This window comes from Pogona vitticeps, chromosome 4 (assembly GCF_051106095.1).
Source record: "Pogona vitticeps strain Pit_001003342236 chromosome 4, PviZW2.1, whole genome shotgun sequence".
NCBI lineage: Eukaryota > Metazoa > Chordata > Lepidosauria > Squamata > Agamidae > Pogona > Pogona vitticeps.
Genome location: NC_135786.1, coordinates 132,906,865 through 132,930,666, shown reverse-complemented (window position 1 = coordinate 132,930,666; position 23,802 = coordinate 132,906,865). Strand labels below are relative to the sequence as shown.

Here is a 23,802-nt window from a genome sequence, read left to right as displayed (position 1 = left end):
TTAAGAACTACTGGTCTACACCATGGACCTTTGTGACACATTACAGGCTGGATGTCAGAGCTAAAAAGGAAGCAAGTTTTGGAAGGGCTGTGCTGACCAGTTTTACTGTGATGGCCCTCCTTCCGGTAAGTGAGCTTGCTAGTCACCCATTTGTGTGCATTCACAGAGACCATGAAGAAGAAAGAGAGGTTACTTACCTGTAATTATGGTTCTTCGAATGGTACTCTGTGAATCCACACATCCTGCCCAGCCTCCCCACTGTCTGTCACGGGTTGTCTAGAGCTTTCTAATTTCCAGAGCTATGGCAGTGGCGGATGTTCAGAACTGAGGTACCACGGGCAGGCGGGGCATGCACACCATGGGGAAATGTCTGTTGGTCAGTTATTTAAGCTCTAGAATATTCCGAAGAGTCCTGCGCAGGTGCAGTTTAACCCATTCATGTGGATTCTCAGACTATCACTCAAAGAACCATGGTTAAAGGTAATTAACTTCACTGCTCTTTTTAGAACTTAAAATTAAGTGCAGGGGGAAAAGAGACAATTCACAAGTTTAAATCTCTGTCTGATTTAGTTAAACTGTGTTGCATTGTACTTGCCAGTAGACACCAAACCCCTATGGTGTCAGTAGAAGTGGCCATCTAATATTGATCTTGTGACTAGAGATGAGCGTATTCATATTTGTATGCAAATACAAATATCCCCACACAGATGGCATTAATGAGGGTCCAGCTGGTCCACTCACTGATCCACCGCACACGTGGACAGCACGATTCTACCAGTGGCTCCACAGCGCGCGATCTGCTCGCCACTCCTGGCAGGAGGCGGGAGGACAAGCCTCGCTGCAAGGTCGAAGAGCAATGAGCGGATCGTGTGCTGCGGAGCCATTGGTAGAATTGTGTCATCCATGTCTGCGGTGGATTGGTGAGTGAACCATCTGACCCCATGGGGCTGGACCCTCATTAATTCCATCTGTGCGGGGATATTCGTATTTCTGTACGAATGCCCCCATCTCTACTTGTGACGCTATCTCAAAATGTTGCTGAAGTGTTGCTTACCAGGATTAATAATTCATATTTATTATTTACTGCTCAAGTGTTGAGGTCTGCCTTGTTGCCATACAATGCAGCTTGACTCCTTAACCTTGGAAGCATAAAAACAAAAAGACATCGGTTTGAATCCTGTTGATGCAGTTCTGCAAGCATAAGGCTTATGATGTCATCGGCTGCAGCTTTTTATATTTAATTAGAAGTTTCCTATTCCCCACCCCTCAGGTTCCAAGGCTCTCTACGGATCCCTTGTGACCTGGGGAAGCCTTTGAGAACCTCAAGATAGTGATGGCATCTAAAAATCACCACAACAAGGATATGGACTGGTGGCAGTAATTTTATAACCTTAAAGGCTCCTCCCCATTTGGAGGTTCCCAAAGGCTTCTTCTATTCAAAAGGCATCACTAGGCAGCCTTGGAACCTGGAGGGAAGAGGAGGGGCGATAGAAAGATAATTAGCCATGGCTGATGTCATCATCAGCCTTACACTGCCAGACTCCTGCACCAAGAGGATTCTGACAAGTAGATAAATTATAGAATATTTTCTAACCTAACAGTGAGAATTGTAAAGTATAAAAATGGTTCATGTCCAAAACAGGGTTAGTCTATGTAGAACTGAATGATTCTTTGGCACTAAGTGGAAGAAAACTCAACGTGAAAACAATTCAAATGAAATGAACACTTTTTTTTGTTTCCTTATCCCAGTTAAGCACTGGAGGTCCCCAATGGAAGAGAACTAGATTTCCTCCAGATAGACGAAATCTCCTAACCTTTAGAGAATGACGCTTGTTCTTTGCTGCATAATAATTTGATGGAAAACTGGATTTATATGACTGGATGGGGGGGGAAACACCTCTCGATTATAAAAATCAATAGATTGGTTGGAACTTTCCTGTCCCCAGCTATATTTTTGTTTATGGGAAAAAGTAATCTTGTAAACAGCAAGAAAGTGAAATCTGGGGACATTATTTACAGCAGTACAGGTGATAAGATCACAGAACACCAATACTGAAGGCTTGTTTCTGTGTTAATTCATCATCAGATATTGGCTCTGGGGGACAAAATGTCCAATTGTGATGTATAATGGCTAATGTATCTCTGTGTTGCAACAGTTAATAGAATGTCACAAATAACTGCTGCAGAAGGTAAGGTCTGATGGTACACTTCTACAGTTGGATCTTAGCCAAATGGTGGAACAGACCAGCTAGTGGCAGAATTTCAAAGATGATTCTCAGATTCCAGGTCAAGCAGACAAAGAGCCTGTGAGACTGCTTCTTGGGAAACGTATGTCAGACTGTGTGGTCCCTGTTAAGGTTGGAATTGCAGCCTAGATGGCACTCTTTATCCATGTAATCTCAGACCGAAGAGCTGGTGTAAAAGGAAATAGGGCACTGGAAACTGATTTATCTCAAGATCAGACCACCATAGCCCATTCCCCCTTGATTGAAGAGAAAAAATACTTCTCTGTGACTCTGATACATTGATTGCCTAATTCTGAAGCATATACACTTTGCACTTGACATCAGTGAGATTAGGAGTACATTTCTGTGCATGTTTACTTTAAAACATCCCATGCAATTCTGTGCAATATTGAATAAACATGTGGAGTTCACATTCTCATGATTCGTATGTGTGTATTTATTTTGTTACATTTATTGAATGTCTTGTAAATTCTCTGGCCATAATCCTTTCAGTTGAAAACAACAATACTACAGAAACGCAACAGAGCAATAAAATCCAACAGAGCATTAAAAATTCCAGTGTACCAGAACACCATGATAAAATGTACAGATTACAAAGGCTCAAGCAATGTGTCATAGGGGCTAGAATAAGAGATCATAACATTTTTAGAAGCACTAAAATTTTTAAGTGGCAGATAACAAAAAAGGGACCTATTTTGTGCTGAAAAAAATAGCCAAGCTGCTGCCAGGTGAATTTTGTTATGAATGTCATTAAAACCCAGGAGCCACTATCAAAAGTGCCCTTGATTTTGTTGTTACTGTAGGGCACATATGGGCAGGTAGGCATCCCCTTAGTCAACAAGGTGCTAAATTGTACAGGCCTTTATATTCTAGGTTAAAACCAGCACTTTTAACTTCAATATGGTATAGGAACTAGTAAAAGCAAGGGAAGGGCAGCATTGCTTGTTTATAGTGCCTCTTTCCAGTTAGATTTCTCACAGCTATACAGTATTTTGTATGGGCTGGGATTTCTGGATTGTCTTAGAACAGTGGTCCCCAACCTTGGGCCTCCAGATGTTCTTAGACTTCAACTCCCAGAAATCCTGGCCAGCAGAGGTGATGGTGAAGGCTTCTGGTAGTTGTAGTCCAAGAACATCTGGAGGCCCAAGGTTGGGGACCACTGTCTTAGAGGAAAGTCTACACCAAATATGTTACACTAACCCAGACTGGAAGATCAGAAGTTACTGGGGCATGGATCACTTCAACTAGATTATCTGCCTCAGGGTAGCAATGTTGCTGAGTACTAACTGAAGCTGTTAAACAGCCTTAGAGCCAGTTCACCCTTTAATGCCAGTGATGGAACCAGGAGCATTCCTAAGCTGCACACTTGATCTGTTGGGGAGGAGAGGTGCAGCCCTCTTCAGGACAGATTGACATTTTCACAGTAATGTTGGTAGGACAGGAAAGCCCCTAAACATTTAACCTAAATTCTAAGTAAATGAATTTAGGTTTAGGCCAAAGTTGACTTGTGTTTGGCATTTAATTATTATGCTAGCATTTTACTAACTTTACCTTTAAAATGTAAAATTTTGTGTTCAGAGTCCTACTAATGTTCACATAAAGTTTGCAGGATTTGCTGTGGTCAGTTTTGGCTCATTGTCAAGTTGCTGAACAACATCTCCGTTGTTCAGCTAGCTACGGTCAGCCATAGCAAGTTATGTGAACACCTATTAAGATCCGGGCCAGTACTTATATAATACCTGCACTGTAAATTTGGCATTTCTGTAAGAATATAGTAGAATAATAAAATGTATTAATCATTTAGTCTACAGGTATTGTTCAAGTAAATGTATTTTGCTTTCAGTAGACAACAAATCACTCAGAGCTGACCACTTGATTCCAAGTGTTGCTTTATTGAAGTGTATTGTATGTGCTTTATTAGAATATGTTATATGACTTGTTTTACTTCAGTTGAGCTGCTCCTCCCCTTTTGTCTTAAGATTATGATTCAGATGCTATGAGCAGCTCTTATGAGTCTTATGATGAAGAAGATGAAGATGGGAAAGGGAAAAAAATGAGACATCAGTGGCCTTCTGAGGAAGCATCAATGGACCTTGTTAAGGACGCTAAAATCTGTGCCTTCCTTTTAAGAAAAAAGCGATTTGGACAGTGGACGAAACTGCTGTGTGTTATTAAAGACAACAAACTACTGGTAATTAAATTTTGATACTTTTTTGTGACAGTGCCAGGTGTAAATATTGAAGATCATAGTTATGATAGAAAACTACCAGTGAGGTTCTGAAGCACGTGTCCAAGTATCTTGGTTGATCTGCTTCTTCTTGACTGGCCAAGTCGGTTTCTGGTCATGGATTGTTTAGTTCCCTTTATAGAAAGCAAGATTATTATGATGAATAGGTCATTGTTATATTGTTTTGTGCAATGTGCAGGGCTTGAAAAATTTTAGAATGTCTCATCAATAAGTCAAAAATTTCACAAGTCAGCATGACCAGACTATAGCCTTACAATTTATTGGGATTGGGAATCACTGATTTATACCCTCACACTTGGGTTGCTTTATTACCTGCGGCCTGTGGGGTCATGAAGCTTGTATTTTGAATGCCTTTTTTTTTTTTAAATGTCGCCAACAAAAATACTGAAAGCAAAAGCGCCCGGCCTCTTAAGGAGCCATGGTTCCCTCCCACCCCTGGATGTGTCCTCATTCGGTTGAAATTAGGAGCAGGGAATCTCCATATTCTTCAGCATGGGACTACTCTACATTCTCCTGCAGAGCTATATCTATATGTGCCGCTTGAACTCTCATCTTGTGAGAAGAGGGCAGTTTTCCTTTTGCAATGGGAGGGGGGAGGGGAGGACTTCAGGATTATTGAGAGAGAGAAAGTCTAAGAGGAAGAAGGCAGGCAGGGAGGGAGCTGCGACTTGTCGAGCAGCATTTTTCACTCATCAAAGACGAGTGGATGAGTGCATTTTTCAAGCCCTGGCAATGTGTCTCTAGCTTCACATTGTCATGAGTTCAGCCGAAGAAGATCTGTAATCAGAGGGGTTAATTACATCTGAGGAAAATCCTGGGCAATTAGTATCACAGACAACTGAATCACCACCAGATTCTTCTCCCCATTAACCAGAGTGAGAGATAAGCTTCGGCAGAGACTCACAACACAGAAGTCTGAGGCTCGCATGAATGCTTTTCACAGACATATCAGGTCAACCAGCCCTGAGTTTTAACAGCATGGAATGTTTCTAGGAATTAGATGATTGTTGCTGCTATATAATTTGTACCCAGAGGCTTGGAAGCAACAATTCAGTTTTCTGACTTGTGTCCTGCTTATCTTGAACCTTGCTCTCTTGACCCTTGGACTCTGACTTCTGACTACGGTTTGTGTTTTGGCTTTGACAATTTGGCATCTGTTTTGTATCTCCTGGACTTCTGACCTTGGACTCGCTCATTGGACTTTTGCCTGCTGAATCCCCTAGGAATGTGATACACATCTCTGTATGTGGACTGTTCATTGGGAAGTGTTGTTGGGGTTAGGGAACTAGGAGTGAAGAGCACTTTGAAGCAATTGATCTTGACAGGATGGACTTGAACCTTGAAATTGGCTACAGTGGTTATTGCTGTTGTTGTTGAGGTTGCAGAATTTGGGAAGCCCAATACAGAGAAAAATGTATATGGGAACATGAGGTAGTGACGATATCTTCAAAGTTGTTGTTGAGGAAAAGACCCAGACTAATCTTGAAACATGTAACTAATGGATTCTTTGCTTGATGGGTCTGTGCCAGAACATGGAAGAATAACATAACTATTTCAGCCTCCAGTTCCAGTCCTGGCTGCTCCTGACAAGTGGCTATCCCAGGCTTTAACTAGAAGGCACTTCATGTGTGCTTGTCTTGAGATGCTGGATGCTGCTGCTTTGTGATAAAAATGGGTTGTAAAGACATTCTGTGTACATTATAGAGGGCAGACAGAAAGACATGTATTGGTTGGTTGGTTGGTTGATTGTTAAAAACTCTTTTAAATATCTACATTTCTCAGAATGAAAATGTTGGAAGGTGGATCTTTAAGATCCTAGTGGGTTTGAGGCTATCTTTAGTCCTAGAAATCTGATTCATGCTAAATCAAGGATGGAGAAAAGGTGGAAGATAGAAGAATTGTTTAGACTAATACACTGCAAGAAAGCAACCTGTGCAACTCAAGTCTGTGCAATTCAGCCTAAGTACTGAATGTTCAGTGGGGGAAATGGCTCACATGGGAGTCATCTGACTGGTAAGCTTCTGGCCTGACTGTTCAGTAAATTATATCATATAAGGTATTCATCTCTTATTAACATGGAGCTTTGTTTCTGTTAGCTTTGATCAGCTGCATCTAGTTAATCTGGATGTGGTTCTTTACTATGGGAAAGTTTTCAACCTTGTCAGCAGACAAACAGAGGCTAGGCAGAGAAATAGCAAATAGGATGAGCAGCTAATTACAGACATGACTGCAGCAGAAAGACTTGTCACAGTACAAAAGTTTTGTGGGTCTGAATGCCATATTTTGGGAATACAGTGGTGCCTCGCTTAACGGGTGCTCCATTTGACGACGAAATCGCTAGACGTCGATGGTTTTTTGCGATCACAAAAGCGATTGCAAAACGATGTTCCCTATGGGGGAATTTCGCTTTGTGATGATCAGTTCCCTGCTTCGTGAACCGATCATCGCAAAGCGATGATTTTCGGCCAGCTGATCGGCGGTTTCAAAATGGCCGGTGGGTAAACAAAATGGCCGCCCGCTCTTTTCTGGCACGGATTCCTCACTGCACAGGCAGCGAAAATGGCCACGCTATGGAGGATCTTCGCTGGACGGTGAGTTTCAAGCCCCTGGGAATGCATTAATCGGGTTTTAATGCGTTTCTATGGGTTTTTTTAAATCGCATTACGACGTTTTTGTTTTACAGTGATTTCGCTGGAACGAATTAATGTCGTAAAGTGAGACACCACTGTAGTTTGCCCTCCTGTTTCCTTAATTCTTTTTCTACCATCAAACGTTGTGGGCAAAATCCAGTTGGCATAAAGTTATGCTGCATAAAGCAGATCTGGCACTGGATATAATTTAAATGAATTGAAAGCTTCTTGTTCTTCCTCCCTTTTAGTTTCAAGGCTTCCTAGGGCTCCTTTTTGCCTTGGGGAAGATATTGGGAGCTTCATAATGGGGTGAGGAGCCCTTAATAGTAAAAAGCTGCTGGTGGTGGGACCGGGACTGCTAACAGTGATCTGTCAGTGATTTTTTACTATTAAAGTGGTGTGTATGGATAGAAAGCTTTCAATTTGTTTAATTTTTTCTAATGCCAGATCCAGGATATGCTAGAATATGCAACTGGATATTGCCCATTGTCTCATGACGGTTTTATCAGATCAGTGGAATCAGATCAGTTGTTTTTGATCAGTGGAAAGATGTTACAAATGAGGGTTGCATTTTTAAACTGAAAAACTGGAGCTGCTAATTGCTAATATTGCTGATAATAATGCTAATAATTCTGAATTTGTATTTTCAGTGCTATAAAAGTTCCAAGGACCAGCAGCCTCAGATGGAACTGTTGCTGAGTGGTTGCAATATTATGTATATCCCCAAAGACAGTAAGAAGAAGAAGCATGAATTAAAAATCTCACACCAAGGGCAAGATGCTTTAGTGCTTGCTGTGCAGAGCAAGGAACAGGCAGATCAATGGCTGAAGGTATGTGCTACAATTTTAACCAGACTTGTGTCTTAATTCTCATGGTAATTTTAGTATCATTTTCAAATAAAGATGTCAAAAGATTTCAAATAAAAATAAATAAATAAAAAAAGATATATACATTTATTTAAAAATATGAAATCTTAATTTTCCAATATAAACCTGAAGACTTTAATGAAGTGTTGACATCAATACTTTTCAAGTATGTTAGTGGCACAGTCAGCCACTAACATATTTGAATCATGAACAGTGTATTGATACAGCCTAAAATGTTATTATTTTTGACTACAGATTCAGTCGAAGATAGATTTGTCTAATACTGATCTTATTTTTTTTCTTTATGGTCTTTGTGAATGCACACAAATGGGTTAAGTCTGTGCCTACGCACGACTTCTCAGAACTTTCTAGAGATTTGAGTCATATGTTTAGTAGGACATTCCCTCATAGTGTGTGTGCTCTCCCCATCTGGAGGGTCCCTCAGTTCCTTTTAGCCGCCACTGAGGTTAGACGCCTTACGACACTAGAGATACTTTTTTGCGCTTTCAGATACCATTTCACTTCTATCCCTCTTTGAGGCCCCTTATTTGACCTGGACGTTTCTGTAAGTTATCCTTTTTTCCTGTTTTCTTCTTGCCCTCCCCCCCGCCGCCATTTTATGCCTCCATCATGCCCTTTCAAACAGTGCGTCTCCTGTGCCAATAAAATCCCCCTCTCTGATGGCCACGACCACTGCTTTTTCTGTTTGGGGGAAGACCACCAGACCCAGATGTGCTCGGAATGTAAAAACCTTACCAAGCCAGCCCTAAAACCCCATTTACAACAACTTTGATCCTTTCTTTGGGAAAAGTCCCTCAAACCAGCAGATCCCTCCACAGAATGGAACCTACCTCTACACTGGTTCTGAGACCGGTGGCTGCTCCTTCAACTCCAGCTCCACCGTTGCCAAAGTCTGGGCAGTCTTGTTTGAAATTGACAGCTAAGTCATCTTCAAAATCCAAATTTTCGATGTCAAGCTCAAAGACATAATCAACTCCAGCTCGAGACTCTACTTCACCTAAACAAAATAAAAAAACAAAACAACAATCTAATGGTCCTAAGAGAAGAAAACTGAAGACCATGCTGGATCTCTACTCCAGAAAAAGCCTAAATGTTCTGCTAAGAAAAGACCGCGGACTGAATCTGCAATTCAGCCTCTGACAGTACCACCACCACCACCCCAATTCTTGAGGAATCCCCCAGGGATGCTGCCAGTCTCATTTCTGTGTCGGAGGATGGTTGGCCGCCCTTACCACCTTCGGGCCAGGCTCCATCTCTTCCCTTTAGCCTTTTACCCAACTATGGCTGATGTTATGACCAGCCCGGCCTCAGCCCATACTAGCCCTGCATCCACAGGGCAGGCAACAGCGATACCATTATCAGACTCTGACCTGACTCTGCAGGAATCACCTCCACCTCACAAGCGACTGGCTAAGTCACACCACCTTTCACCTGGCTATCAGCCTGAGAATATCCACACTGAGAGATTTATTATATTCACAAGTCAGCTCGATGCCGATTTTGCCCAGAATATCTATAGCAACTACATACAGATGAGCTCCATTCCAAGGTGACCCTATAGATCCATACCATACTACTATGACAAACTGAAGAGGGTTCGTTACACCTATGCTTACCCTTCTGATTCATCATCACCCTTGCCCTCACTGCCTCAATACTGACACCACTCACACTCTTCGAGACTGTTTCAGTCCGATCCAACCATGGTACCGAAGCCCACAAAGCCTTCTCTTAAAAGGTCTCTACCTCAAGCCACAGTACCCTGGCCTGACCACTGGCCAGCAACAAACGAGCCCGTACTTCTGCTACATCAGGTCCGGCCCCTGCATCTCACCCAAGCACCACTCTCTCTCAAGTGAGGTCATCTTTGGTACATGTTACAACAACATGTAGAGGGCCACCTCCTGCACCAATTGATGCCAATCCAGTTCTGCCTAACCAGTGTCCATCTAAATCTACTACTACCTGGGCCTCGATGTCAAAATCTTGACATCGGTCCCCATCTCCCCCTTTTTCTTTCTTTCTTTATTCCATTTATACCCAGGCTATCTGGTCATTTTGACCACTCTAGGCGGCTTACAACACACAAAGAGAAAAGAAAAAAAATATAAGAACAATATATAAATAAAAAGGAATTTGTGCATAATTAAAATTCAATAAGATGGAAACGGGAAACATAATAAAGAAGGCAGGGAAGAAGGTCAGGGATTAACTGGGGGGGAAGGCCTGCTAAAATCCATGTTTTCAGTTGTTTCTTAAAAATACCCAGCGAGGGAGCCACACGAAACTCCGGAGGCAGATTGTTCCAGAGGCGAGGAGCCACCGCCGAGAAGGCCCGGTTTCTAGTTTTTTCCTTCCAGGCGTCCCTCGGCATCAGGCTCCTCAACCTCACCTCCTGACTCGCGCGGGTAACATGGGTAGATCTAGGTGGGAGTAAGCATTCCGCCAGGTATCGAGGACCTAAACCGTTTAGGGCTTTATATGTAAGCATCAGAACTTTGAAGTCGACCCGGAAACGGATGGGCAGCCAATGCAGCGCGGCCAGAATAGGGGAAATGTGATGGTATTTTCTCACTCCACTAAGAAGTCTTGCTGCCTCATTCTGCACCACTTGGAGTTTCCGCATCAGCCTCAAAGGCAGCCCCACGTAGAGCGCATTACAGTGGTCTAATCTCGAGATTACGAGCGCATGCACCAAAGTAGTGAGTGCCCCCACATCGAGATAGGGCCGCAGCTGGGCTATCCACAGAGGTGGGAAAAGGCGGTGCTTCTCACAGAGTCCTCAGCTATTCCACCTTCTGAGGTTTTGGATCTCCCATCAGATGCATCTGTTGAGTCTCCCACTAATCTTCCGACACTGGAGTCCCATGTTGCTTCTTTACCTTCCTTCTTCACCTTCAGAGGACTTTACTTCATATTCCCACCTTGTGCTTCACATGGCTAAGGCTCTTGAACTGGAGGTGGAGCTTCCACCTTCCCCAAAACAAGATCTTGTATTTGATGACATCAGTCAGGACAAATCACTGCCGTTGCACTTGGTGTTTATCCCTACAATGCTGACTCTTACTAAAGTTTCGTGGGACAAATCTTCCTCTCTGTCCCAAGTCTCCAGGCAGGAGGAAAATCTCTACCAGATTCATGGTGATGACATCACCTGCCTAGTCAAACACATGTTACCTAATTCAATAATTGTTGAATCTAATCAAGCCTGAAACCACTCTGCTATAGCCCCTACCAACAGAGAGGGCAGAAAACTCAGTGTCCTTGGATGCCGTCTCTACTCCCTTGCTTCCTTCACCATGCGGGTCTCTAATTACCAGGCAGCAATGGGAGCATATCACAGACAACTCTGGAATAAGGTTCTGCTGGTCTTACAATTTGCACCAGATGAATCTAGAGCAACTGCTCTCAATGAACATCTGGAAGCCATGACCCTAGCGAAACAAGAATGCATTGCTGCTCACTACATTGCTGATGCTGCATCTAAAAGCATAGCTACATCTATTGCTCTGAGAAGGCATGTATGGCTCCACTCAGATGCCTGCTCACATATTGAAGATTTACCCCTTGATGAAGTCAGTTTGTTCAGTGATAAAACTGATGAGGTTATGGACCTCTGCAACATTCGGAAGACAGCACTTTTGTATTCCACTCAACAGTAATATAAAAACGCACTCACTCAATGGTGCCGTACCACCACATTTTATCAACCATACCAACAATACAAACCTGGTGAAAGCTTGTGTCCCACACTGCCATCCTTGACTTCTCCATTCTTCTGACCCCAGGCATCGACACCCGATGACCTTGTCAACCATTCCGACGACCTGAGAAGAAACCCAAGCAATACTTTTGACTGTCTCTTTTCCCAAATGCGCCAGTCTACACCACTGCAGTCCTATTTCACCCCTTTCTTTCACAAATTGTCTCAGATCACCAATGATGCATGGGTGCTAGCCATTATCCATTCTCGCTATCTTATAGAGTTCATAGAGCCTCCACCAACAGGCTGAAAATTTTTTTACCAATTATTCACCCATCCTCAAAGGTTTCCTTGCTCCTCCAAAAAGATGCTGTCCAGAGAGTTCCCATGAAAGACCAACACATCAGCTTCTACTCCCGTTACTTTGCAGTCCCCAAAAGAAATGAAGGTCTTTGCTCTATACTAGACCTGCGAGACCTCGACTCTTGTATTCAACCCAAGCGCTTCCAAATGGTTACTCTTGATACTATCATTCCTCTTTTTCACAGGGGCAAGTGGTTTATTGTTATCAGTCTAAAAGACTCTTACTTCAACATCTCGATCCACCCATATCATCACAGTTACCGTTGCTTCACCTTCCAAGGTGCCATATTCCAATTCAGCTCCCTCCCCTTCAGACTCTCTGCTGCTCCAAGGACCTTCACAAAATGCCTTGCACCCGTAGCCACATGCCTGTGTCTTCACAATGTCACCATCGTGCCCTACATAGACAACCAGCTGGTGGTTGCAGACTCTTATCACACGGCCAAATGAGATGCTCATTTTACCCTTCTTACCCTGGCGGATCTCAGGCTCAAAGTAAACTTCACCAAATCACGCCGCAGACCCTCCCAAACCATGGATTACATGCCGCTCATCTAGACTCCACTGCTGGCAGAGCCTTCCTTCCTCATGAAAGGATCACTAAACTCACCAAGGCCATGCTCCTGTTCCGCCCTCTGGCATTGGTGATAGCTCACCATCTTTGTCTCATGGCCTTGACCACAGCAGTCATACAGTGTGCCAGACTCAAGATGTGGTCCCTTCAGTCTTAGTACCTGTCTCTCTCTTCACCCATTGAAAGATCGCCCCTCCAAGACCCTGACAGTGACACCAGAGCTTGCAAGTCAACTTACCTGGTGGACTTCCGTTGCAAATCTATCAATGGATCATCCCTTCCACCCTCTTCAACTTACCGCCCAAGTGACGACAGATCCCAGCCCCACCAGTTGGGGCACTCACTGCAACAACCACAAGATTCATGCTCTCTGGTCAAAAAGAGAAAGAAATTACATAAATCATCTAGAGTTACTAGCAGTAATCAAGGCCTTTCAAGCATTTCGGCCTCTCCTTCTAGGCTGTGGGGTCCAGATAGCCGCAGACAACACTACCACCCTCTTCTATATCAACAAGCAAGGAGGCACAAATTCCCTTCCCCTGCTCTGCCTAGCAGTAGAACTCTGGGAATGGTGTTATGTTCACCATGTCTTCTCTGTGGCATCCATGTTGCCACCGAAGACAACAATGTAGTAGACCACTTAAGTCGTCTCACCACCCAAACTCATGAATGGACACTAGATCACACCATCTTTCTTCATCTTTGCCACCAATGAGGAAATCCTACCATGGAAATCTTCGCCTCAGAGCACAACGTGAAATGTCCCCATTATTGCTCCAGAGCAGGCAGAGGCATGCACTCCCTAGTTCGTGGCACAGTGGAGAACGAATTTAATATACCTGTTCCTGTCCCATCTCCTTGATCCAGTGAATGATTATTCACCTACACCAAGACAAGACAAATGGGTCACCTCACTGAAAGCAATGTCACCAGACTTTCTGCACCTTCCCAGATGCCCCCATTATCCTAACCAAGACAGGGGCACCATCAGTCATCCAGACCTCAAATCTCTCCACCTCACGGCTTTGAGGATTCTCTCATGATAACAGCTGTGCTTGCTAGAGCAAGAAAACTGTCCACGACTTTGTTCTACTCCTACAAGTGGAATGTTTTTACCAATTATGCTCGATCTCAGAGTTTTGTTACCACACTGGTCACTCTAGATATGCTTCTCGCCTTTCTCCTGCATCTTTTTAAGCAGGGACTCACACATCCCACTCTAAAAGTTTATATTGCTGCTTTTGTTGCACACCAACCTTTTGGTTCTGAAGCTTGAGCTTTATTCTCCCATCCTACTCTAAAGAGATTTCTCTGAGGACTTCAAAAGATGTGACCTACTCCCAGACCACTTATTCCACAATGGTCTCTCCAAACCTTGCTACTATCCCTTAGCTTCTTTCCCTTAAAACTATATTTCTGGTGACAATCACATCTGCTCAACGAGCTAGTGAGCTAGCATCACTAAGAGCTGATCCTCCCTACCTGCAATTCCACCTGGGTAAGGCCACTCTCTACCCAGATGTTTCATTCCTCTCTAAAGTTGTCTCTGATTTCCATCTCACTCAACCCATTGTCCTTCCAACATTCTTCCCTTCTCCTTCTTCAGCTCTGGAACAACTTCTTCATAACTTCGACATCAAGCGTTCTTTGGCTTTTTATATCTCTCATACAAAGGATTTCTGAAAGTTCCCCCCATCTCTTCATCTGCTACCAGGGGCCAAACAAGGGTTGTCAAGTATCTTCTCAGACAATTTATTCGCAAAGGCGAATCTTCTCAGACACTTTCTCATTGGACAGTTCAGACCATTAAGCTAGTGTATGAGCTTGCAAAGAGACCACCACCTCGCTTGATTAGAGCACAGCGCCGTAGCCACTTTAATGGCCTTACTTCAAGGAATTGACTTTTCCCACATTTGTCAGGAAGCTACCTGGTCCCAGCCCTCTACTTTCGTCTCTCATTATAGACTCGATGTTTGAGCAAAAAAAGATGCAAGTTTGAATTGAGCTGTCCTGACATCTATTTTATTGTGATGGCCCATCTACCAGTAAGTTTGCTTGCTAGTCAACCATTTGTGTGCATTCACAGAGACCATGAAGAAGAAAGAGAGGTTACCTACCTGTAACCCTAGTTCTTCAAGTGGTCATATGTGAATCCACACGTCCTGCCTGTCCTCCCCTCTGTCCGACACATGTTGTCTACCTACTTTTCTTGACAGTGGCAGACTATACTGGGAACTGAGGGGCCTTCCTGATGGGCGGAGCACATGAACCATGAGGGAATGTCCTACTTACTAAACATGACTCTAAGCTCTAGAAAGTTCCAAGGAGTCCTGCGCAGGTGCAGTCTTAACCCATTTGTGTGGAGTCACAAATGACCACTCAAAGAACCAGGGTTACAGGTAGGTAACCTCTCTTTTAATCTACTCTCCTTTTTCTCTAATCTCTTTCCCATACTCCCATTTTTGTTATTTAATTTTTTATCTTTTGTTCATTTGATTTAAATAATCTTGATTTAAATCGCTAGTCAGTAAGACTTGATTTAAATCATGATATTTAAATATAAAGGCTCATTCTTGCTGGTAGCTGTAATCTTTTAATATTTGCAGTCAGATGAAGATTTCATATCGAGAACAATAACCTGTCTGATTAGTAAAACAGCTACAGTGGAGCCTCTACTTACGAACGTCCCTACCTAAGAACAATCCAACTTACGAACAGCTCCATTCACAAAATTTTCCTTCTACAGTACTTGTGAATGGAGCTTCAACATACAAATGGGAAAAAACGCAGGGGAGGCAGGGAAAGCGCAGAATTTGAACATTCAGTTGACCATTGGCCAGTGAAGAGGCTGTTTTTCTTCTACCTCACTCATCCCAGCAGTTAGAGAGTGGATAGGGAAAGAGTCTTCAGACTGCCTGGTACAGTACTGCCTAGTACTGTCTGGTACTGTACTATACAGACTGTACTTTTTTGGGCTTTTTTTTAAAAAAATGGACTTTTGGATTTTGACTTTATTTTTAAACAGAGAGACTGGCTGTTCTGGGTGAGTACATACACTGTACAGTATTTAGTAGGGCTAGGTGGGGGGGTAATGTTTCTGTGCCCAGATGGGTCTTGCAGTGTGGATTTAAAATGTGAAAAGTAGACTGTAATATTAAATTAAAATTAAATGTGAAAATGAGACTGTAATTTTAAAATGTAAAATGTATTTATTTATTTTGGCATTCTGTGGCTTCTAGGGTTTGTGTACTGTGACCTCTCTGTTGTTTTAAAATATGTGGGTTTAAAATGTGACTCCAAAGTCTTTTTTTTTCTTTGGGGATCTGTTTGCTGTAATAATGGTTGCTGGTTGTTGATGCAGGCAGGCTGTAAAATGCAGTTTAGACTCCAGTCTTTCCCCCCCCCCCCTTAAAATCAGAAAAAAATAATGCTGGAATAATGCTTGCTGGATTCTGTGGCTTCTAGGGTTTGTGTACTGTGACTCTTTTAAAATCAGAAAAGTGTGGTGATTATTCATGCAGGCAAGCAGGCTTTAAAATGGAGTTTAAAATGGAGTTTTAAAATGGAGTCTACTGTAGACTCAAGGCTCCCCCTCCCCTTGTCTTCTCTCTCTCCTCTCTTTTTGTGCTTAACAGCACAAACCTTTGTCTGAGGGGTCTGTGTGCCCCAATGATGACCTTCTTTCTTTCTTTCTTTCTTTCTTTCTTTCTTTCTTTCTTTCTTTCTTTCTTTCTTTCTTTCTTTCTTTCTTTCTTTCTTTCTTTCTTTCTTTCTTTCTTTCTTTCTTTCTTTCTTTCTTTCTTTCTTTCTTTCTTCTTTTGCCCATTGTTCCTTCCTCCCTCTCCCCCTTTCCTGCCCCTTTTTTAAGCTAAAAGGTGCCTGGTTTCCTTTGAAAGGTGCTTGTTTTTAAAGGTGTTCTGTTTAGAAGGTGTTCCCTCTCCCCTTTCCTGTCCTTTTTTGACCTAAGTTCATCTTAGGTCAAAAGAAGAAAAATTCTCCCCCTAGTGGTAGAGTATGAATTAAACGGCTTTGCATTAGTTCCTATGGGAAATTTTTGCTTCTACTTACAAACTAACGAACATTTTCTGGGACGGATTAAGTTCATAAGTAGAGGTTCCACTGTGTATAAGAATTTATTTTAGTGTAAAGGTTAATCACACATTGGAGAACTAAAACAGTAACATTATATATAGCATGTATATTCTTGTATTTGCTTAAACATCAATGTTTATTAGATTAGCTGAAGTGTTTAAACAAAATATATTTTTAAAAAGCAAATTATCTTCCAAACAATCTTCAAACCTAGCATTTAAGGTACCTTAGGAAACCACCCCCATCCATGGAATCAGAATCTGCTGATTCCCTAATCTGGTGCCTGAACACACTAGATATCCTCCCCCCAAAATATGTATTTATGTGTATTTCCAGGGTGTATTTACCAGAACTGGCTACTAGAGAGATCTAGAGACCATGCAAAGTATAATGTTAGCTATATCTGTGTTTTTCAACGTCTGCAGGGAGGCTTGGAATCAATGCACCATGGATGCTGTGGTCCTACTGTAATGTGTTCATTGTTTGTACATAGATTTACAGAACAAAATGGGATTAAGGTCTCTTCCTGAACTTTGCTTATTTTTATAAGAGTTTTACTATGAAAAAGTGCATGTTATCTCAGCTTGGATAACTTGGATTAACTGAATTAGTTTACCAAAAATATAAACACTGTGTGAATATACAGCCTCATGCTACATAACTAAGTTCTATTTCATACTGAATAACCTTTGAACGATTGTTGTCGTTGTTTAGTCGTGTCCAACTCTTCGTGACCCCATGGACCAGAGCATGCCAGGCCCTCCTGTCTTCCACTGTGTCCCAAAGTTGGGTCAAATTCATATTGGTAGCTTCGGTGACACTGTCCAACCATCTCATCCTCGGTCGTCCCCTTCTCCTCTTGCCTTCACACTTTCCCAATATCAGGGTCTTTTCCAGGGAGTCTTCTCTTCTCATGAGAAGGCCAAAGTATTAGAGCCTCAGCTTCAGGATCTGTCCTTTCAGTGAGCATTCAGGGTTGATTTCCTTCAAAATGGATATGTTTGTTCTCTTTGCAGTCCAGGGGACTCTCAAGAGTCTCCTCCAGCACCACAGTTCAAAATAATCAATTATTTGGCCGTCAGCCTTCCTTATAGGCCAGGTCTCACTTCCATACATTACTACTGGAAAAACCATAGCTTTGACTATGCAGACCTTTGTCAGCAAGGTGATGTCTCTGCTTTTTAGCTCTGAAGCTACTTGTAATTGTCCTCTGCTCTTCCTTAGTATCATGTGGGACGCCTTCAAACCTGAGGGGCTCATCTTCCAGTGTCATATCTTTTAGCCTTTTGTTTCTGTTCATCTGGCTTTCTTGGCAAAGATACTGGAGTGGCTTGCCATTTCCTGCTCCAGGTGGATTGCGTTTAGTCAGAACTCTCCACTATGACCTGTCGGTCTTGGGTGTCCCTTCACGACATAGCCCAGAGCTTCTCTGAATTACTCAAGCCCCTTCGCCACAACAAGGCAGCAGTCCATGAAGGGGCTTTGAACGACAATGTGTCTTAAATAGAAATCTCTCTTTAGATAGATTTTTCCTCCAAAAGCATTTAATTAAAATAAATCTGATTTAAATAAAAATAAAATCCGATTTAAATAATTAAAAGCCATTAAAATACTATGAGGTATCCAGTCTGGTGTAGCAAACTGAGTGATGGACTAGAATTCTGGAGACCAGAGTTTGAATTTCCACTTAGCCTTGGAAACTCACGGAACTGGTAAAAACACATCTTAAATATCTCACTTACCTTGAAAACCCTATTAGGGTTGCTATTTTGACAGTACATAACAACAAGAACAACAAAATACTGTGCACTAGTTGCAATTCAAAGCTTTTCTTAGCTTCAGATGCTAAATGATGGCAGTATCCAGTAACACTCATCAGATGAAAATCCTTTTGCATCTTAGTGACCAGTTGTTTCTAATAGTTTAAGGGTGAGTTTTACATAGTTTCTTTTGAGCCATTGCTCTAATATAGTATATTCAGGATGGGTCTCAAGCAAAGTAAACATTTATCCAGTGGTTCACTGAAACTTACTGAGACAGCTTATGAAGAATTCTTTTGCTTTTGTGTGTCCTTTTATTTGCAAATTGACATACTGGTTCATGCCAGTCTGCACAATGGGCAACTGTATTGTGAGGACAAAAGAGCTATTCACAGATTGCCTGTTCTGCTGGCAGAGACAAGTCAGTCAGCTATAGTGGAAGTGTGTCACATGTGCACAGGGTTTTCGCCTATAAACACAACTCCCAACCTTCCTTGAGAGGGAGCTGTTTTCTAGTAGTACACACTTCCATGAATTTGGTATTTTCATTAAATGATTTGAGAGGTTTAAGCAGCTAAAACTCTGGCTAGCTGCAGAGTGAGTGCAGTCACACTTTTGTCCCCCATATGTGCAGAATCCTCTTGTGTAAATTTATGCCAGTGGAAGATAGATGGATGATATCATCATATGATGGTGATAAGATTTAATTTAAATTAAATGAAAGCTTACTATCTTCCCTTTCAGGTTCTGAGGATCTCCCTCCCCATTCTTTTTGCAATGGAGATGCATTTGAGAGCCGTAGGATGGGGAAGGGGAGCTACTGGAAGGAAGTTCTCAATTTATATTCAGTTTTACCAGCCTAGTTAATGACATCACCTGCCTTCCACAACCTAAATCTATGCCAATAAGATTTTGACCTTAGAGTGTACAGATTGGGGCGGGTTATTTTGATTTGTTTTATTTCTGACATCAAGTTTCCCATTAACTGCATGGCCACAACTGCCTGGTCTCTGTGAATGTACACAATGGAGTTGTTCTGTGCCTGTGCAGAGGTTCTCAAAATTTTCTAGAGTTTTAGCATATGTTCGCCAGGACTGACCGCCCCCTTAGTACACATGGTCCACCCATCCTGGCGAGTGCCTCAGTTGCTTTTTGCTGCTGCTAAGGTCTCATTTCTTGACAAGTAAGAACTCAGGTCACCACTTCTTATTTTCTTTCTTCAGGTTTTTATTTATTTTTTCTTCAATCTTCCTTTGTGAGTCTTTTTTTAAAAAGACTTTTATAAGATAAGGGAGAAATTGACTGTTAGATTCCTTCTCCCCACTGTCCCTTCCCACCATTGTATGGCCCTAGCAGGCCCCTTCAAGAGGTGTGTTACTTGCCCCAAGAAGGTCCTTCTCTCAGACAGACACTTGGAGTGTCTCTTCTGTCTGGGACAGGCACATCAACTACTTCATGCCGAGCCTGCAAGAACCTCACTAAGCCAGCATTGAGTGACTCCAATCCTTCCTCTGGGTACACTCTCTCCAACCTCTATCATTGACCATGGACTCCACACCAGTGCCTAAGCCTCAGGGCCCAGCTCCACCTGCCAAATCATTGTCTCTCCTACTAACCTCAAGACTGGCACAGACAACGCCAAAGCCCAAATCAAGCTCCAAATCCAACAGCATCGGTTTGACTTTGAAATTGACCTCAACTATTGCACTGTTGCCTAAAACGACTAAGAAGAAGAGGAAGTCTCCCTCGGAGCTATCTGGTCACAAAACCAAATACACCTTGCCAATGCAACCCTGAGTCAACAAAACTACTTTACTGTCCCTGATTCCTGAACAACCTCGTCAAGAGATGGTTTGCCTGGATCCCCCATTGGAGGATGAGGAGACTCCTCTCCCACCATTGGGTCATGCACCATCCCCTACATTCAGCCAATCACCTGAATGGGGAAATACCTTGGCCAGGTTTACAGCTGTTCCACAGTCAGCATATTCAAGCCCTAGGTCTATGGGCTGCTCACCATCAGCACATAACTCTCACTCAGCATCTACAATGGCTGAGCCTCTACTGCCCTGTAAATGAACTAGATAAACTCATCATACTTCAGATTTGCACCGCTATGTCATCAAGCCACCTCTGGCTCATTTCAGGCCAGAAATATTGGCTCCACGAGACTCTTGGGTCTGACACCAATATTCTAAGTATGTCACTGTTTACGTTCATCCCACCTATTATGAGCCCAAACCCCAGTTCTATTGGGAGGAAACAGTGCACCACCAATATTACCTAGAGCCCAGGCACTATCATTATGCAGCCTATTGCCCTTCTGATTTCTCAGTGTCTTCATTGCCACCACGATACCACATCCAGAGGGAGACCTTCCAGAACCTTTTCTCAGAAAAGGACTTTCAACTCCCTCCCCCAGTATTGAAATCGACTAATTATCAGCTCAAGCATCCTATTCCTACAGATTTATAGACTGCTCACCCAGCTCTGGTGCCAAAGCAATCCCAACACTTGAGGCAGAAACAGGTCCACTCTTCAGGACCAACTACTATCTTATGTCAGGTTCGTTCTTCATCCTTACAGGTCCTGATGACCTGTAAAGAGCCTCCACCAGCCTCGCTCAACACCATGTTGTATACCACACCTGTATACACAATCTCCAGTCTTGACCCATGATACTGGAAAGGCTAAATGACAATGCTTCTCCTTCTCACCAGATGACATTCACCTCTCACCCTCATGGGCACCGCACAATCTCTCCAAATGACTCATACCCATCTCAAGGTACATCTCACAAAACTTCTGACACTGAAGCCTTCAACTCCGTGACAGCAGATGAGTCACTATCTAATCTGCCGATGCCTGCCGCCAGTGTTACAGACACTCATCCATCCTCTCCTTTGGAAGACTTTTCCTCTTACTCTCAACTTATATTTCTCATAGCAAAGGTCATGGGTCTTGAGGTTGACCAGCCTTCTCCTACAAGGTTTATGAGGACATTAACCAAGACCAAGCCTCACCGTTACGTACAGGCTTCATTCCTTCCTCACTGAAGCTCATTAAAGAATTTTGGGAAAGCCCTCCTCTGTCCCTCTATTCACCAGATGAGTGAAGAATCTTTACATGATACATGGCAAAGACACCAATGTTCTGTCCTAGCATCCACCTCCCAAATCCATTACTGTGGATGCTACCCAGAATAGAGCTTGAATCCATTCTAATACTGCCTCTAACAACTGCAAGGGGGCAGAAGTTAGATGTGATAGGATGCCAGATCTTCTCATTGGCCTCTTGGATTCTACAGACAGCCAACTATCTGGCAGCAATGGGAGCATACCACAATCACTTATAGAATAAGGCCCTGCCTATTCTTCAAGCTACTCCCGAAGACCTAATGCCCTGAGGCCTGTTTCTCCACCAAGATACTATGACCCTGGCTCACCAGAAATGCATCGCAGCACAACACATAGTGGACGCAGTGTCCAAGCACATGACCAGGTCCATAGCGCTATGCAGACATGTAGGGCTAAGATATCTGGATTTGTCAGAAGATTCAAGATCCCGCATTGAAGACTTGCTGTTCAATGGTGTCAACTTCTTCAATGACAAAACTGATGAAATTCTGGTCAACCTACAAAAAATGAGAAAAACAGCATAGTCTTACAAAATTACTATAATCCCCTACGCAATCAGTGGTGACATAATTAACCATACTGACAGTACAGATCTGCATTGGATAGGCAGAGATACTCAACACCATCTTCATCTTCCACTCCCACTCGCCAACAGTTCCACAGGCAACGTTCATGCCAGTTCACCAAGTGTCTTGATAAAAAATCCAAACAGAATCTTTGAATGTCTCAACCCACAGATCTGTTCCCCTCCTACACTGACATCCCCACACGCCTTGCACCCTCTCTACCCCTATGGACCTGGAACACCATAAACGCTTGGGTGCTCTCCATCATCACAGTCGATTACACAATCTTCCTCTATTCCACCCTCAATTCTTCAGCACAACAGCACCGTCCCCTGCCTTGGAGGAGGAGATTTGGTCTTTATTAGACAAGGATGCCATTGATATTGTCACTCCCACAGACAGCACCATGGGTTTTTATTCCCACTATTTCATGGTCTCCAGAAGAGACAATGGACTTTGACCTATCTTGGATCTCTGTCACCTCAACATCTATATCACCCGCAGACAGTTTTGCATGGTCACATTAGAAAATATCATTCCCCTCCTTCAACAGGGCAACTGGTTCACAGTTATAGAGCTGAAGGACACTTATTTTCATAGAAGTACTCACCCAGACCATCACAAATACCTCAGATTCTCCCTCCACAACTCCACCTAGGAGTTGAAAGATCTCCCCTTTAGTCTTTCTACCACTCTGAGGGTTTTCATGAAATGTATGGTGCCTGTAGCCGTATATCTACGCCTTCATGGAGTCACTATTTTCCCACACATCAATGATTGGTTGCTTATTGCCCACTCCCAGCTCACCCTGTTTCTTCTAGTGGATCTGGGACTCCAGGTCAACCTGGCAAAGTCTATCTTGGACCCTTCTCAGGTAGTTTCTTACATAGGAGCCATCTTGGATTTGCACCACGCTTCCACCTTCCTGCCACAGGAGAGAGCAGAGAAACTTCACACTCTCCTATGCTGTTTCCAACCTCATGCCACTATCACAGCCCACCCAGCCCAGCACTTGCTCAGTCTTGTGACATCCATCACCTCCATTATTCAACACATTTGATTAAAAATAAAAGCTCTTCAAGTGTGGTATCTGAAGCTATTCGACCCTCTCATCAACCACCCTTCCAAACACCTCAGGGTGACAGAGGAGCTTGTAGCTCAGCTCACCTGGTGGGACATGCCGTACAGTCTGTTCATAGTCTTTCATGGTCCTTTAGCTCACAGTACAGGTCACCACAGATGCTAACCTTTTCGGATGGGGGACACATTGCAATGCCCTCAAGATAAACAGATTTTGGTCACTCTCAGAACATCAGCTTCATAGCAATCATCTCGAGCTGCTGGTCATCCTCAAAGCTTACCATGCTTTCAAAGGTATGCTGGTGGAATAGGATGTACAGGTCACCACCTACAATACCACTGCTTTTTCTTCACTTTAACAAGTCAGGAGGCACCCACTCTTTCACCCTCCTGTACCTCACCACCCTACTGTAGGAGTGGTGTTGCAATCGCGACATTTACCCAGTAGTTGTTCACATTTCCTTGGAGTACAATTCCCTGGCCAACAGGCTCCATACTCTCAATCATGAATGGTCT

At 43.1% G+C, this 23,802-nt stretch overlaps 1 protein-coding gene across 5 annotated transcripts in view; it reads left to right on the top strand.

The window, feature by feature from the left end:
• Positions 1 to 23,802, top strand: part of AFAP1 (actin filament associated protein 1) — an 87,130-nt gene that overhangs the window by 28,777 nt on the left and 34,551 nt on the right. For all 5 annotated transcript variants that reach the window (XM_020790501.3, XM_020790498.3, XM_020790500.3 and 2 more), the window contains 2 exons: positions 4,226 to 4,437; positions 7,775 to 7,954. In XM_020790501.3, coding sequence (XP_020646160.1) covers positions 4,226 to 4,437; positions 7,775 to 7,954 — 392 coding nt within the window. The remainder of the gene's footprint in view (positions 1 to 4,225; positions 4,438 to 7,774; positions 7,955 to 23,802) is intronic.